Source organism: Giraffa tippelskirchi, chromosome 6 (assembly GCF_054371585.1).
Source record: "Giraffa tippelskirchi isolate mGirTip1 chromosome 6, T2T-mGirTip1v1.2.pri, whole genome shotgun sequence".
NCBI lineage: Eukaryota > Metazoa > Chordata > Mammalia > Artiodactyla > Giraffidae > Giraffa > Giraffa tippelskirchi.
In genome coordinates, this window is record NC_137280.1 from 157498509 (window position 1) to 157511140 (window position 12632).

General features: G+C 41.2%; 1 protein-coding gene across 33 annotated transcripts in view; it reads left to right on the forward strand.

The window, feature by feature from the left end:
• Positions 1-248: 248 nt before the first annotated feature.
• RASA1 (RAS p21 protein activator 1) overlaps positions 249-12632 on the forward strand; it is a 112266-nt gene continuing 99882 nt past the window's right edge. For all 33 annotated transcript variants that reach the window (XR_014057575.1, XR_014057581.1, XR_014057571.1 and 30 more), the window contains exon 1: positions 249-947. Coding sequence is in view for 18 of the 33 variants with exons in the window: in XM_081503936.1 (XP_081360062.1) it covers positions 430-947 (518 nt within the window). In the remaining 15 variants the exon portion in view is untranslated. The remainder of the gene's footprint in view (positions 948-12632) is intronic.

Consider the following 12632-nt stretch of genomic DNA (forward strand, 5'->3'; position numbering starts at 1 on the left):
TGGGGTGGTGAAGAAGCGGTGGCGGCGGCGGCGGCGGCGGCGGCTGAGGGAGCAGCAGCCGCCCTAAGCCGCTTTCCTCCCCACCTCGCTTCCCTTCCTCTTTAGTGCAGCCAGGAAGTTTTTCGCTTCTGTGCATGTGTGTGTGAGTGTGTGTGTGGGGGGGGGTGGAAGGTGAAGGTTTGGGCGGCGTTTGTGCAGGCGTTGGGGCTTTTTTGCCCACTTCTCTTCCCGTAACCCGGGGAGCTCCCGAGCCTGGGCTGTGGCCCGGAGAGGGGGCGCGGCGGCGGCGGGCTCTCTTCTTTTGTTGTTTCCTCCGCCCGGGGAGCTGAAGAGGGGACGCGCCTGGGTGGGGCGGCTCGGAGCCCGGGCCTGGTGGCCCCCGGGGGCTCCCGGGCGGGCAGGGTAGGGCCGCGTAGAGCGGGCTTCAACATGATGGCGGCCGAGGCCGGCGGTGAGGAGGGCGGCCCGGTCACCGCCGGGGCAGCGGGAGGCGGCGCGGCCGCGGCCTCGGGTGCCTACCCAGCGGTGTGTCGGGTGAAGATCCCCGTGGCCGCCGCCGCCGCCCCCTTTCCTGGGCTGGCGGAGGCCGGCGTGGCCGCGACTCTGGGTGGCGGAGCCGCTCTGGGGTCAGGCTTCCTGGGACCCGGGTCTGTGGCGGGGGCCCCCGGGGCAGCCGGACTGTCAGCCGGAGGCGCTGCCGCCGGCGTGGCTGGTGTCGCCGCCGCCGCCGGACCCGGCGGGGAGATGGCTGTCGCCAAGGGGACCACTTCGTTGCCCGCTGAGACCTTCGGGGCCGGCGGCGGATTCCCTCCTCTGCCGCCGCCTCCTCCTCAGTTGCCCCCTTTGGGCGCTGGCCTGGGAACAGTGGACGAAGGTGACTCTCTGGATGGACCAGAATACGAGGAGGAAGAGGTGGCCATCCCGCTGACCGCTCCTCCGACTAACCAGTAAGTCAAGACCGGCGTTTTGGGGGAAGCTGACTCGGAAAGAAATGGGAAAAACAGGTCTAGTTCTTTTCAGCTGTAACTCGTAGTGCTTTCAGCTGTGACTCGTGCTTTCAGCTGTGACTCGTTCATAAAAAGTTTTGAAGCTCAAGGTTCCGTGCGTACGGATTTAATTTGATCACTCATCTTCCCTACAGGCACACTCCCTGGCGTCTTGCTATATTTATTGCTCCTCTGGGAAAATGTAAAGTTTTCAAGATGGGAAGCATGGGAAAATGTGTATGCAGGGAGAACCGGATATGGTTCTGTCCCTTGCAGATTGAAGTGGCGTCCTGGGATTCAGCTGAGCTTGCAGCTACCGAGGCAGTCGTAGTCTGTATTAACCTGGTTGCGTTCCCTGTTGAAGCTATACGGTTAATGAGAAGCTTTGAGTATTTGAATGAGTGTCGTGCTAGTATTGTTTGAAACATGCCTTGGTCGGATTGCTTTGTTTTTGTTGCCCTGCAATTCCCAGCTTCTGGCTGTTGAAAGCATTGCGATGCAGAAAAGTCTTTGGATTGTTTTTGAAAACGTGGGTCAGCGAAAAAGGAAAGTTCTGTTAATTACTGGTGTGGTAAAGGGCCTGTACTCCAACAATATTTAACATGTTCAGTAGAATTCCCATTTATTAATAGACTAGTATAATTCTTCTGTAAGTGGAAACTTTGTAAGTACAGTGTTGAAGTGAACTAAAATTAATATTGTGCTTCCCTTCAACACCTTTTGTTGGTGGCAAATACAGTATTCTATTTGAAAGTTAATTTTGACAATCTGCTCCTGAATATACAGGACAAATGACTTTTCTATATATAGTACCTTCTCCCTTGCTCTCTTCATGAGTGAACTTAGGTTTGGATCTTGAGAGGAACATGTTGATGGGCAGTAAGCAGAACTTGTTTTATAGATCCCTCACATCTGTCTTAATTGTCCTTTAGAATTTTGACAACCTTGGTGAAGTATCAGAGGAAGAAAGATTTGATTCCTGTGTTGACAATCACTCTAGACAGTTGAAGGTGTTCTTTGTGTCTGTGTGTGTTTTTTTCTTTTCTTTTTTTGGATAAGCTTTAGAAGATTTAGAAAGGACTTAACAAAGTAGGACATTTTTGACTTAAGGCTACAAACATCTTTCGATGGGAAAGTAAAATTAGTCTTATTTATGTCAGCCATGGAACAGGGGTGTTTTATTCCTTTTATATTACTTATTATGAGTTCAATTTTTTGTCTAATTTAATTTCAGCTTATCATTTCTTATCTACATATTGCAGACTTCTCTGAAGGTGTTCTGAGAGTATTAAAAATTCAAAATTTACAGCATTTTTTACACATCTTCAAGCCTTTTTGAAGAAACTACTTAAGTATTAAGGGCCCTGTGGTTATGATAAAGTTCACCTTTTCCTAATGAAAGAATACCGTCTTATGCTAGTTCTTAACTGAATTGAATTAGGCATATTTAGTGTGTTGCAGTTCTAAGGTTTTTTAAAAATAGAATTTATTTGGTAGAGCAGTTTTAGGTTCATCGCAGAAATGAGCAGAAAACACAGTGCTCCCATTAAATTTTTAATAAATATAAATGAGAACCTAGGAAAAATTATATTTGTGAGAAGTCCATTGTGAGATTTTCATCATTTGTGGGAATTAAAATATTATTTGTGTGACTGTGTGTGTATGTGAGAATTGTTCATGTTCTAAAAAGTGTCCTCCATTTCAGTATATTTTTTAAAAGTTGCCACCAAGAAGTACAAATTTCCCTCTTTTTTTAATCTTAGATATCAATCCAGACTCACTGGAGGCAATACAGTGTAGTGGTTAAGTGTGCAAATTCTGAAGTTAGACAAGATTTGGGTTGGAATCCTGACTCTGCTACTTACTAGCTGTGTGGTCTTGGAAAGGTCAGTTTCCCTATCTGTAAAACAGGGTAATAATGGTATCGCCCTCATATGATACTTTTTAAGGTTAACGAGAAATCCCTGAATGTATTCAGCACAGTACCTGATACGTAGTAAGTGTTCGATAAATTAGCTCAAATAATATATAATTTTATCATCATTAAATTGCTTACCAATTCTATAGGAACTCCCATACTAACAGCTATTTGAGAGAATGTTTTGAATTCCAAGAGCCTGTCTACCATGATTAATTATAAAGGCTTTCAGCAGGTGAAGCACGTTTAGAGATTGAATTCAGGTGTTTTCTATAAATTCCTAATTTTAAATAAAGAGAAAAGCCTTAGAGACTTGGTTAAATAATGTCAAATCTTTCATAAAAGTATTGAAGAAATGTTTTTTGGCTAAATTAATATATGATTACCAGTGACTGGTCACTTTAGTTATTGATTACATGATACTAAGGAGGTTCAAGTCTGCAGTGGTTTATTAGATAGACTGGGTTCCCTAGTCACAGAGTTTCAACCATGTGTCCAGGTTGTTCAGTGCTGTTGGTCACAAAAGAATCAAGTGACAATATGTAGATACACCAATGCAAATATAATAACACTATTAGTATTTTGTACCTTGTTTCTCTGTGCGCACGGTGAATCATTAGTCTCATGTTTATTACTGAGCATTTTCATTCCTTTGGTTAAGGCCAGAAGTTGAGTTTGTATAATTGTAACTATTACATTTATTTGAATACTCTTTTTTTTTGCAAAATTTAGGAAAAACTTTTTAAAAGAAAAATATTCTCTGCATACATTTTTTATGCAGAAAAATGTCCTGTCTCTAAAACAGCTAACAATTTTTTTTTTTTTCAAGAGAGAAAAGTTAAAAGTTTACTATAATGGAGCTTCCTTTCATGCTCCTCCTCTTTTCTTTCTTCCTCAGAGGTGAGGGGTGACAGTAAGGTAGTATAGTTCCTTTAGTCCACCTTCTATTATGTATAGAGATTTTAAACTATCAGCCTGCAGTAGCAGGAGCCTCCTGGGTGAATCCAGTTGACAGATAAATATCGCTTGCTCTTAGTGTATTTGGAACATTGAGTGATTAGTTGCGACTTTTAAAAACAGGAAAACTTCATGTTTTAGATGTCTGGATTTCTAGCATTACTTGAGAAATCACAGGACTTGGCTTTACTTGGCTGCTGTTAGTGCTTGAGAATAGTTTTATATAGCTGAGTAGTGATTGCCCTACTTAAGTTTTGAGCTCTACAGTTAACTGTGGTCTCCATCAGGCCTGCTTCACCCCTTGATATTATTTGTATGGTGTCTGGCTAACTAGATCTTACCCTGGACCTAAGATGCAAGTTTTCTCAAGCCTGAAAGTTGAAGAAAAAAGAAATAAGGAATGTAAATAATACCTTTTGTTTCCTTAAAAATCATCTTATTGTTTCTATAAAAATAAAACCATTCTTAGTCAAATAATTGTTAAATGTTAGTACTAAGACATGTAGCGTTCATTAACTTTGTCACTGATTGCATTGTAACTCTGGGTGAATCATTATTTCTTAATAAAAGCAGGAGTGAGAATTGCAGACATTAGGTATGGACAAAGTGACCGTAGAACCTGAACATGACCAGATATTTTTACTCTATTTGTATAGGAGAGCAGTGTAGTAGGGGCTTAATTTAAGAGATACAGCAACGAGGAAGATACTCCTTTTCTTCATGAGTCTCTCTCAGAGTTTTCGATCTAGTAGAAAGTTAAGTGGGCTTCTCTCATAGCTCAGTTGGTAAAGAATTTGCCTGCAATGCGGGAGACCCTGGTTGGATTCCTGGGTGAGGAAGATCCACTGGAGAAGGGAAAGGCTACCCACTCCAGTATTCTGTCCTGGAGAATTCTGTGGGCTGTATATGCCATGAGGTCGCAAAGAGTTGGACACTATTGAGTGACTTTCACTTTCATAAAACTAAGTAACTTAAGTAGTTGAAGATATATGTCATGAGTAAAGTATTAGCACATGGTCATAGGGGTTAAAATAATATTTATATAATTAGGATCAGTAAGGTTTTAGAGGAAAAATAGTACGTATGTTTTCAGTGCTGCTTAATTTATTCTGAACAAGAGGTAATTGATTCCTATGACCTTTTTGCCTAATGATTCTGTCAGGTAAAAAAGAATTACGAATTAATAAGTATAATTTTTTGACCTTTAGTAAAGTGTCTGTCCTCAGTTCAGTTCAGTTGCTCAGTCATGTCTGACTCTTTGTGACCCAATGGACTGCAGCAGGCCAGGCTTCCCTGTCCATCACCAACTCCTGGAGCTTGCTCAAATTCATGTCCATCGAGTCAGTGATGCCATCCAACCATCTCATCCTCTGCGTCCCCTCCTGCTCCTGCCTTCAATCTTTCCCAGCATCAGGGTCTTTTTCAATGAATCAGTTCATCAGGTGGCCAAAGTTTTGGAGTTTCAGCTTTAGCATCAGTCCTTCCAATGAATATTCAGGACTGATTTCCTTTAGGATGGACTGGTTGGATCTCCTTGCAGTCCAAGGGACTCTCAAGAGTCTTCTCCAACTCCACAGTTCAAAAGCATCAATTCTTCGGCCCTCAGCTTTCTTTATAGTCCAGCTCTCACATCCATACCTGACTACTTCAGCTTTGACTAGACGGAAAAACCATAGCTTTGACTAGACGGACCTTTGTTGGTAAAGTAATGTCTCTGCTTTTTAATATGCTGTCTAGGTTGGTCATAGCTTTTCTTCCAAGAACTCTTAACTATTTACCTGTGGTGTGGAGTAGTTTGAAGGGGGTGCCTATATAACTGAGAATACAGAGCACTGCTAAAGGCTCGAATTAGTCTGGATCATAAATTAGTCATTCTAGGGAAACCAGGCAAACATTATTGACAGAGACAAAATAACAACAAAAATCCAACAGGGGTAAATTGGGAAGAAGGGGAAAGTGAAGAGGTGTTTCAGTTGCTTTGTTCCCTGTTTACTAGCTGTTACAGAAATGAAAGATTGCCTTTAAGAGCAGCTCAGATACTCCAAAGAATACCTTTACTGGTGTTGTAGTTGTGTATTGCTTTGCTCCAGAACTTGGTTGCTAAAACATTTATTTGCTCTTAATTCTAAAATTTGGGCAAGGCTTGATGGGGACTGCTCCATGTGTCACCTGTTGGCTATAATGTCCAAGGTAGCTTTTTAACTTGTAGATCTGGTACTTCAGCTGGACATATGTGTGTGTGTCTATGTCCCAATACCCCACCCCATGCCCAGACTCTTCATTCCACTAGCTTGAACTTCTTCACAGCATGGCAGATGGATTCCATAGGGAGTGTTCCAGGAGGACAAGACATACCATGCCAATGCTCTGTGTTCTTCATGTTTGCTAACGTTCCAATGGCCGATGCTAATCACATGACTCAGTCTACACTTAGTGTGGGAGTGGGTTATACGAGGGCACCAGTAACATCAACCTATGATGTTAAATTCGTCCCTTCTCCACAGCTCGGTTGGTTTCTTGGGGGCATCAGAGTAACTGCCTACCGCATGTGTTATTCATCCACAAGTAATATTAGATAATGTTAGAATGCTAGTAATTAGAGGAGGCATAGGAGGAAGGGCAAGTACTTTAAAGTTTTTTCCTTAGAGTCTACATGGTAAATTGTCTTTCATCAAATGGTCCAATTATCCCAACAATATATTTTGCTTCTGACCACCATGATCTTAATTTTAAACCACAAATGTTGATATGGATGTTGGTTACTGCTCATTGTTTGAATATGCAAATATACGTATGGTAGGTGTGTTATCTTGAAATCACCTAGAGTGTATTTCTGTTGTGGGCTAAATAAAAAATAGTTATCAGGTAAAATTTACAAATAACTTTTCCCTATGTCTAACCACATCCGTGGAATTTGGATAAGGCTTTTAGGTATTTCAGTGATTACATGATTTTGTGAGTGAAACTGAACATTATGGGGGACAGAAAGAAATATAAAAGAATGTACAGTCTAGCTGGACAATAAGGCATTAATGATATAGGAACAGGACGATAAAATTAACCTATTGATACATTATACAAATTAATTTTTCAAATTAGAGGATAATTTTGGAAGAATTAAAGAGTGATTTTGAAATTTTATACTAATTCTCTTTTACTAAAGTTTAATAGAAAATTTGATTAGCTTTTGGAGCATCAGTATATGATGTTATGGGGCTTGCCTGGTGGCTCAGTGGTAAAGAATCTGCTTGCCAATGCAGGAGACATGGATTCGATCCCTGGGTCACGAAGATCCCCTGGAGAAGGAAATGACAACCCACTCCAATATTCTTGCCTGAGAAATCCCATGAACAGATAGAGGAGCCTGGTGGGCTACGGTCCATGGAGTTGCAGAGGCAGACACATTTTAGTGACTAAACAACAACAACCTATGATGTTAAACTAGTCTCTCCTTATCCACGGCTTCATTTTCTACCATCTCAGTTACTCTTGGTTGATCATAGTCCCAAGATACTAAATGAAAATGTCCAGATATAGGCAAGTCATAGTTTTAAGAAGTGTACACTTTTCATTGTACCGGAGACAGGGAGCAAGACCATCCCCCCAAAAAAGAAATGCAAAAAAGCAAAACAGCTGTCTGAGGAGGTCTTACAAATATCTGTGAAAAGAAGAGAAGCAAAAAGCAAATGAAGAAAGGAAAGATACACCCATTTAAAGGCAGAGTTCCAAAGAATAGCACAGAGAGATAAGAAAGCCTTCCTCAGTGATCAATGCAAAGAAATAGAGGAAAACAATAGAATGGGAAAGACTAGAGATCTCTTCAAGAAAATTAGAGATACTAAGGGAACATTTCATGCAAAGATGGGCAGAATAAAGGACAGAAGTGGTATGGACTTAACAGAAGCGGAAGATATTAAGAAGAGGTGGCAAGAATACCCAGAAGAACTGTCCAAAAAAGATCTTCACGACCCAGATAATCACGATGGTGTGATCACTCACCTAGAGTCAGACATCCTGGAATGTGAAGTCTAGTGGACCTTAGGAAGCATCACTATGAACAAAGCTAGTGGAGGTGATGGAATTCCAGTTGAGCTATTTTAAATCCTCAAAGATGATGCTGTGAAAGTGCTGTATTCAATATGCCAGCAAATTTGGAAAACTCAGAGGTGGCCACAGGACTGGAAAAGGCCAATTTTCATTCCAATCCCAAAGAAAGGCAATGCCAAAGAATGCTCAAACTACCGCACAATCTCACTCATCTCACAGGCTAGTAAAGTAATGCTCAAAATTCTCCAAGCCAGGCTTCAGCAATACGTGAACCGTGAACTTCCAAATGTTCAAGCTGGTTTTAGAAAAGGCAGAGGAACCAGAGATCAAATTGCCAACATCTGCTAGATCATCGAAAAAGCAACCAGAAAAATATCTATTTCTGCTTTATTGACTATGTCAAAGCCTTGGGCTGTGTGGATCACAATAAACTGTGGACAATTCTGAAAGAGATGGGAATACCAGACCACCTGACCTGCCTCTTGAGAAACCTGTATGCAGGTCAGGAAGCAACAGTTAGAACTGGACATGGGACAACAGACTGGTTCCAAGTAGAAAAAGGAATACGTCAAGGCTGTATATTGTCACCCTGCTTATTTAACTTATATGCAGAGTACATCATGAGAAACGCTGGGCTGGGAGAAGCACAAGCTGGAATCAAGATTGCCAGGAGAAATATCAATAACCTCAGATATGCAGATGACACCACCCTTATGGCAGAAAGTGAAGAAGAACAAAAGAGCCTCTTGCTGAAAGTGAAAGAAGAGAGTTAAAAGTTGGCTTAAACTCAACATTCAGGAAACTAAGATCATGTCATCCGGTCCTATCACTTCATGGCAAATAGATGGAGAAACAGTGGCTGACTTTATTTTTCGGGCTCCAGAATCACTGCAGATGGAGGGAGACTGCAGCCATGAAATTAAAAGATGCTTACTCCTTGGAAGGAAATTTATGACCAACCGAGACAGCATATTAAAAAGCGGAGACATTACTTTGCCAACAAAGGTCCATCTAGTGAAAGATATGGTTTTCCCAGTAGTCATGTATGGATGTGAGAATTGAACTATAAAGAAAGCTGAGTGCCGAAGAACTGATGCTTTTGAACTGTGGTGTTGGAGAAGACTCTTGAGAGTCCCTTGGACTGCAAGGAGATCCAACCAGTCCATCCTAAAGGAAATCAGTCCTGAATATTCATTGGAAGGACTGATGCTGAAGCTGAAACTCCAATACTTTGGCCACCTGATTTGAAGAACTGACTTATTGAAAAAGACCCTGATGCTGGGAAAGATTGAAGACAGGAGGAGGAGGGGAGGATAGAGGATGAGATAGTTGGATGGCATCACTGACTCAATGGACATGAGTTTGAGTAAACTCCAGGAGTTGGTGATAGACAGGGAGGCCTGGAATGCTGCAGTCCATGGGGTTGCAAAGAGTCAGAATGACTGAGCAACTGAACTGAACTGACACTTTTCAGAGCAGTGTGATGAAATCTTTCTCCATCCTGCCCAGATGTGAATCATACCTTTGTAAGCATATCCAGTGTATCCTGCCTTCACTTAATAGTTCTCTCTTGGTCTTCAGATCAAAAGTCTTGCAGTATCACAGTTTTGTGTCAAGTAAGCCTTATTTTACTTAATAATGCCCCCAAAGCACAAGAGTAGTGATGTTGGCAATTGGGATATGTCAAAAGAAGCTGAAAGTTTTCTTCTTAATAGGGAACAAAAGAAATCATATGCTGCGATTATGAAGATCTGTGGTAGGAGTGAATCTTCTGTCTGTGAAACTATGAAGGAAAAAGGAATTCATGATAGTTTTGCTGTTGCACCTGAAACTGCGAAAGTTAGCACCAGTGTGTGATAGGGCTTAGTTGAAGTGCAAAAGACGTTACGTTGTACAGTAAGACATTGTGAGAGAGACTACATTCACATGACTTTACTATAGTATATTGTTATAGTTCTATTTTATTATTAATTATTGTTAATCTCTTACTCTGCCTAATTTATAAATTAAATTTTATCATGGGTATCTGTATATGCGGAAAACAGAGTGTGTATGGGATTCCATACTAATTCAAGGTTTCAGGCATGCCTGTGAATCTTGGAATGTATCCCCTGAGGATAAGAGAGAACTGTGTATGTAATCAGGCGAGTGATATGCATAGATAAATAGCACTTTAGTGATAGAGGAAGCTGTCATTGCCCAGTGGAGAGTGACTCAAGGTCACACAGCTAGGTAGTGGTTGGGAATCCATTTCCCATGATTTTTCAAATATGTTTATATTTGAGTAATGTTTAAAAATTTTTTGTGTGTGGGGAAGGAAGTGGAAAGGCAGAGGCCCATTATTGAGTAATCATTTACTATATTCTGGGTACTCTACATAGGCTATCTAACTTAATTTTCATAATTATGTAGAGGGAAGAGATATTATCCAAATTTTTATTGTTGAGAAAACTAATAGAACTGGATTTCCAGTGCAGATGCTAAGCTTGCTTGTTCCTTTGTCTTACTCATTCCAGTACATATAATACACACAGATAGAAGTGTACCCACACAAAACTTAGTATACTCCAGAACTGACTATTCACTGGGTATAATGGACTGAATTGTATCTCTCCAAAAGTCATGGATTGAAGCCCGAACCCCCAATGTGACTGTAGAGTCAGGATATTTAAGGTGATAATTGAAGTTAAATGAGATCATAAGGTGGGTCCATAATCACTAGGACTGGTGTTCTTAGAAGAGGAGGAGACAAGGCTTGCCCGTGGGCAGAAAAAAGGCCATTTGAGTTCACGGTGAGAGAAGGGCCATCTGTGAGTCAAGGAGAGATACCTCATGAGAAACCCCCTCTATCTGTTGTGTGTGTTTGTAGTCTCTCACTCGTGTCTGACTCTCTGCGAGTCCATGGACTGTAGCTGCCAGGCTCCTCTGATCATGGGGTTTCCTGCAAGAATACTGGAATGGGCTGCCATTTCCTTCCCCAGGGGATCTTCCTGACCCTGGAACCAAACTGATGCCTTTTGTGTCTTCTGCATTGTAGGCAGATTCTTTCCCCACTGAGCCATCAGGGAACTGTTGACACCTTAATCTTGGATTCAGCCTCCAGAACTGTGAAAAAGTAAAGATACTGTATTGTTTAAGCCACCTAGTATATGGAATTTTGTTATGGCATCATGAACTGACTGATACACTGGGTAATGCTGCGTCTTTAAAAATCCTGCATCTTTAAAAATGGCTTTGGATAATTTTGCAGCAGATTAAACACACATTTACTGCTTGAGAAATGGCCTTCATTCTTTTATTGCCTTTTTTTCACTGTAGGAAGGAAAAACTAGCTGCTTCTTTGTGAGTTAGTGACTTATATTTCCTCTTTTGGCTATAGTTGTGTTGAAAGATGGGAAACATTTAAATGCATATCTGACTATTATAGTGCAAAAAGATCCTATGTTTGACCATAGGTGGTAGCTGTAGAATATCTGTGAGTGAAACATTGTTCCAATAGATTTTCTGTATTCACTCTGTGAACATTGTAACATTGTTATTTGTCACATTCCTTTCTATTTTATCTGTCTCTAGCTAAGGGAAAGACCTAGAGATCTCTCTCAATTCTTTATAAAGTCTTTGTAAGTAGCAACTGTTCACAGTTAAGATACATGTATAATAGTAGAACCATATTTCTCCCTTATCCATGTCTGTCTATCTAAATATTGACTTATCTCTCAGATTTTTCAAAGTAAACTTATTTTGAGGTAATTGTAGTTGTAAGAAATAATGCAGAGATGTTTCCTTCACCCATTTTTCCTCAATGACAGCATCTGGTGGTATCACAACTAGAAGTCAGTTTCAATTGATGGAGTTCACTTATCTTACTCAGATTTCACCAGTTCTATGTACATTGTGTGTGTGTGGTATCCATTTAAATCTATACAGTTTCATTGCATGTGTTCAGTTCAGTCACTCAGTCGTGTCCGACTCTTTGCGACCCCATTTACTGCAGCACGCCAGGCTTCCCTGTCCATCACCAACTCCCGGAGTTTACCCAAATTCATGTCCATTGAGTCGGTGATGCCATCCAACCATCTCATCCTCTGTTGTCCCCTTCTCCTCCTGCCCCCAATCCTTCCCAGCATCAGGGTCTTTTCCAATGAGTCAACTATCCACATGAGGTGGCCAAAGTATTGGAGTTTCAGTTTCAACATCAGTCCTTCCAATGAACACCCAGGACTGATCTCCTTTAGGATGGACTGGTTGGATCTCCTTGCAGTCCAAGGGACTCTCAAGAATCTTCTCCAACACCACAGTTCAAAAGCATCAATTCTTCAGTGCTCAGCTTTCTTTATAGTCCAACTCTCATATCCATACATGACCACTGGAAAAACCATAGCCTTGACTAGACAGACCTTTGTTGGCAAAGTAATGTCTCTGCTTTTTAATATGCTATCTAGGTTGGTCATAACTTTCCTTCCAAGGAGTAAGCATCTTTTAATTTCATGGCTGCAATCACCATCTGCAGTGATTTTGGAGCCCAAAAAATAAAGTCAGCCACTGTTTCCCCATCTATCTGCCATGAAGTGATGGGACCTGATGCCATGATCTTAGTTTTCTGAATGTTGAGCTTTAAGCCAACTTTTTCACTCTCCTCTTTCACTTTCATCAATAGGCTCTTTAGTTCCTCTTCACTTTCTGCCATAAAGGTGGTGTCATCTGCATATCTGAGGTTATTGATA